This window comes from Pisolithus orientalis, assembly GCF_024613125.1.
Source record: "Pisolithus orientalis strain OTSU chromosome Unknown F5J12scaffold_3, whole genome shotgun sequence".
Lineage (NCBI taxonomy): Eukaryota > Fungi > Basidiomycota > Agaricomycetes > Boletales > Pisolithaceae > Pisolithus > Pisolithus orientalis.
The window spans coordinates 839,716-844,905 of NW_026260784.1; the positions used below are offsets into that span (position 1 = coordinate 839,716).

The following is a 5,190-nucleotide window of genomic DNA, read 5'->3' on the forward strand; positions in this document are numbered from 1 at the left end:
TCAGCATGTAAACAATGACAAACATTGGATTTGTACCATTAAGCCTCCCTCTTTTAGCACAACTCATGAAATCATCTCTCTAGCTCACATGGACATTTTCTCAAGGAATTCTTATCAAATACTTGTGGCAACCACAGTGCCAACAGTATAACATGCTCTCAGAACCATCAGTCCCTTAAAAAACCTGCTGTCAGTCATTCCCTGGACTGTTTCCCCCCCATGCCTGGTGTGTTCTGGGACTAATCAGCACTTGGAATGCTGAAAATGTTATGGAGGTCAACCTGGCACTTCAGAACTGATGGACAAACCAGTCCCCTCTCAACCAATGCATTTCTGGCACAGGAATCCTGGTATGGAAGTTGGGGTGAGACAAAACCTCCCTGTGCTCTGAGCACCATAAGATGGTTCACTAGATCTTGCTCTGATCTGAACTGTAGATGACTGGGGAAGGATTATTTGGTCATATGTGACCAAAGGCAATATTCAGGGCCAGATGGAAGCACAGGATTCTGTTCCATGGCAGTTCAGTAGCATATCCATCTGATGACACCTGGGGGTAAAGAGGATTTTGTCTTGCCCTAACTTCCATACCAGGATTCCTGTGCCAGAAATGCATTGGTTGAGAGGGGACTGGTTTGTCCATCAGTTCTGAAGTGCCAGGTTGACCTCCATAACATTTTCAGCATTCCAAGTGCTGATTAGTCCCAGAACACACCAGGCATGGGGGGGAAACAGTCCAGGGAATGACTGACAGCAGGTTTTTTAAGGGACTGATGGTTCTGAGAGCATGTTATACTGTTGGCACTGTGGTTGCCACAAGTATTTGATAAGAATTCCTTGAGAAAATGTCCATGTGAGCTAGAGAGATGATTTCATGAGTTGTGCTAAAAGAGGGAGGCTTAATGGTACAAATCCAATGTTTGTCATTGTTTACATGCTGACAAATCATCAGGAAGATCATATGGTTTATTATGTAATCATATTTTCCCATCCTTCATGCCCTCAATCCCATCAAGAGGTCACTTTTCACTATTTCACCAGTCAAGGACAAAAGTGTTGCAATGCACTTTTCAGAAAGAATAGGGTGTATCTTGGCATGTATTTCTTTGTTTGGACTGAACCTTAGTGCTCTGGAAAGCTTAGAGTCACCTCTTTCCAATAGTACAGGTATCATGATTATCTGTTCAGAATAAGCCTGAGCTACATCAGCAGCAACTCACATCTCACAAACATTGCAAAGCTTTTGTCCCTCACTGTATTGTCTGTTGTTGATCCTGACTGTGCTGCCCAGATTTGCTAGGAAGGTCTCTTTGATTTTGGCTTCTTTTATCCATTTCACAGCTTTTTGGCTGTTGAGCTTGAGTAGGATTCTGTTGTTGCATAGGCAGGTGATTGATTTCAGGTGAATTTCCAGGCCATCTACACAGTCTATTGTATCCAACACTTGCTTGATTGAATCAATGATGTTTTTCCCTCATGGCAGTGCTGTTGAGTACAGGGTGATTGCTGTCAGGGTCTATCAGTAATTGCCTTTCTTTAATGGTGGAGTGGGCCTTAGTGTGTTCTGTTGTGAGGCATTTGCTGAGTGGGATATGATTTGGGTTAACTGCTGCCATTAGGAGGGCATCCCTGTATGGTGCATGGTGGGGAGCAATGGGTGTTTGGGTCTTGATGTGTTCTTTAATTTCTTCTATCATCATTCTCAGCATGTCCATGTTGATGGCTAGATCTTGTACTTGATCTTCTAGGTGCCTGAGGTTTGTGTTGTCAGCAGCATTGTTGACTGTGTCAAGCTTCTTAGCAAGGTTTTCACCCATCATTTCAAGGTTCTTGCCAGTCTTCTCCAGGTTATCAGCTGCTGACCATATCTTTGCTACTTGTGGAGTGATTGTGACTATGACTGAGGATTCTATCTTGCTGGATACCTCCTTGGTGATGGAGTTGGCTATGGCTGAAGTTGCTAGTTCCCTGACTAGGTACATGGTAGCTTGTATGGCTGAGCACAGGGTGTTAGATACTCCTTTGGCTTGAGATATGCAAAAGAGGGTGTGAGAGATGTGTTCCAGCATTGCTGGTTTGCCCTGGATGGTATAGAATTGGTCCAGGTAGTACTTTTCTGTTTCTGCATCCTTGACTTCTGCATCTGGGTCATCAATGATGTCTTCCAGGGCAAGACTGCTGCTTCTTGAATTTCTGCTGGGCTGTGTGGTGCCTGGCATTCAAGGTACTGTTGGGGGTCCTGATGTGGCATGGGAGCTTGACCTTGAGGACATTTGTCCTGTTGAGGTCATGGGTCAGTGGGTGTAGTGGGTACTCACTGGGTGGTGTAATTGAGGTAAAGTGATTGTATGCTTGTGTCTCAAGGCTAGGGTCTAAAAAACACTGCTATATGTCACTGTTGCTTGCAACAGGCTCTGCTTTTCCCACTGGTACTGCTGGGATTTTGGGGTCCTAGTCAGGGTGCCATATGGAGTGGAGTCAAGAAGCATTTCTGCAGTCTTCACTTGTCACTGTCTTGCTGTCTCATTCTTCTTTTTTTTTTTGTGTACTGTAGACCTACACTAGTGCACAAAAATGCTGACTAAGCTACCAAAAATGCGCCACACAGGTAGGCTAAGTATCACTAATGTAAATCAGAGCAAAACCACAGTAGAAAAGATAAAATAATTAAATCTCCTTAGTAGGGAGTACTTATTCCCAACAATGGCATTCCAGTTTTTGATGTATCTCCACCAATTCTGCAGATACTGACACCATTCCCACACTTGCTTGTAGTGCTCAGCCACACAATCCTACCTTCCAAGAGTGGAGAGGATTTGCACACTCCACACATTTCTACAGCACTCCCTCCAAAAGACACTCATTTCACTACTTCTTCTGGTATGGCCACCTCCATGTCAATCATTTTGCTTGTCCCCTTTGCTGGGGACCATGGCTATGTATATCTACCAGGAGTTCCTACCAGCTTCCATCCTGAAGTGTCCTGGTACATCCCATCCTCATCTGCCCCCTCTCATCCCATCCAGCTTGGACAGCACATTCTTTTTGTCAGTATGACCTCTAGGAGGATATTCTTTGGTTGCCTCAGGTCTTTCATTCACTTGGAAAGGTCTTATGTGGTTGTTTCAATCTCTCCAGTCCAAGAAGCATATGGATCCTTCCTTCCTGCTCCCTGCAATGTCTTCATACCAGTCTTGTCCATCATTCTTCCAAAATTGTGACAGCTACAGTATAATCTACTGTTCTCCACTCTCCCTGATTGCATCCATGATGAGTATGATGCACATCTTGCCTCCTTATTGCAAGATATAGCAGAAGATGCTCCCCCTTCATCCTCTCTTCCAACTAGAGCCTCATTCATGAAATTTTTATTTGCTTCACTGAGAGGACAGTCAGGGGGGGAAAGTTGTGACCCCCTATGCTCCTGTCACCCCACAGACCCCCAAAGCTTGACCTCTGTTGACATCCTGACTCACCCTGTCCACTTTTGGATGTACTATATTGGCATCAGATCAGTGCTGCCTCTCTGTCATCCCACTTTGGCCCAGAAGCAATCTCTTTGAGATGTGACATGCACAGCCTCCCCCTAATGTGATTCCAGTGTGCTTTCCCAGTTTCTGACATTACTTGACTCATACTGTGACACTCTGACTGTCTTTGACTCACCTATTGCCAATACTTACCAATCTTTTGACTTTGCTTACTGATTCTTCACTTTTTGGCTTTCTTATCCTTACCAATGCTCACCAATGCTTTCTAAGACAATTACCCACTGCTTACATTCCTTACTTATCACTTACCAATCACTTACCAAGTGTTTGCACCTTGTTTTCCATAGGCAATGTCCCTGTACTGTATATAAATCACTGTACTCAGATAGCTGAAAAAGAAGAAGATGTCAGAGAGCCCCTCTTGCTTGCATTTCATCATCTCTCAGTAATTCATTCATCAGCTTTGATAGTTGAGACTTTATTAAGGGTCTAACTATCATCTACTTTGCCTATCATTGTCTATCATCAATTACTTTGCTCCAAGTCCTCCCTGAGCTCAGTGCAGCTTAGGACATCAAATTAAGTCTTCATGCATCCTTCTGTATGCTGACAGCAGTCTACCCCATTGCAATCTCTTGCATTCCTTCTCCTTCTTCATCAGGAGCACCCCCAACCCTCAGCACTCATCTTTGAGTGTTGTAGCTTGCAAACACCCTCCCAAATCAAAGGTTCTACCATCTAGGTACCATGTAGGCACACCACCACTTTCTCTTATTGTTTTTTGTGTTGGTTTTGATTGGTTTCCACCACTGAACCACACTTTGACTCACACCGGGTGCGGATTAGACATGGATGTGTCTGTGTTGCAGACACATGAATCCCTGGCATTATGGTGGTTGTGAAGTTTGTGGAGTAAACACTCACATTGTTGCTGTTTAGTGATGCCATGAATGAACTTGATCTTGTTTGTCCATGCATAAAACTGTTTGATGCACTGATGGTCTAGCTCACCCTGAGTCATGCAAATAGCATTCATTACTGCAATTTCAGTGCCAGCAAAGTGACTTACCACTTGAGTAGAGTAGTTGTCTGTAGTCCCAAAGAGCCAAATTAATGTGACATAGTCTCTGAAGGCACACAGTTCATATGTTGAGAGATTGAAGATTCACTGTCATGGGCCAGTCTGTGCTGTAGCAGGCCTTGATTTTCCATCTCCCTGAGCTCTTGCAGCCAATGCAGCCATATGTCAACTGCATGCAGCCTCCTCAGATGGTAAGTCTTTCATTGCAATTTGATCACATACAGCAGTTTTGAAGCACCAGAAGAGGCATCCAAGCCTTGTCATTGAGCTATTGAGGAAGTGAAGACTTGTTTTGGTATGGAACCATAACTTGGCAAGTGTGTGCCATGTTGCCAGCTCAAAAAGAAGGTCCATTATTGTGTTGTTGTATGGAGGGGGAAGTAGACCCTCAAAGACAGGGATTGAGCACTGCAAGGATCATAGTGTGTCAGTCTCTGTTAAAAACAAAGCAAAATCATACATCCCTGCAGAAGGTCTTCAAAATCATGTGCAGCAAGTTTTTTCATCACTGATGTGTTATTGCTGAACTTGCAGATGGTATCTCAACCAAATGTAGGGACCTGTCAATATCTGTGCATGCTATTCAGATGGCATGAATATAGGCCCAATACCTGTCAA

The 5,190-nt window shown here is 44.0% G+C and overlaps 1 protein-coding gene across 1 annotated transcript; it reads right to left on the reverse strand.

Moving 5' to 3' along the window:
- Positions 1-1,457: 1,457 nt before the first annotated feature.
- Positions 1,458-2,219, reverse strand: F5J12DRAFT_888410 (uncharacterized protein; the record flags this gene model as incomplete). The annotated part of the gene is made up of 1 exon (XM_051747252.1): positions 1,458-2,219. The coding sequence occupies one exon, from the start codon at positions 2,217-2,219 to the stop codon at positions 1,458-1,460; it is 762 nt and encodes a 253-aa protein (XP_051604192.1).
- Positions 2,220-5,190: the final 2,971 nt, after the last annotated feature.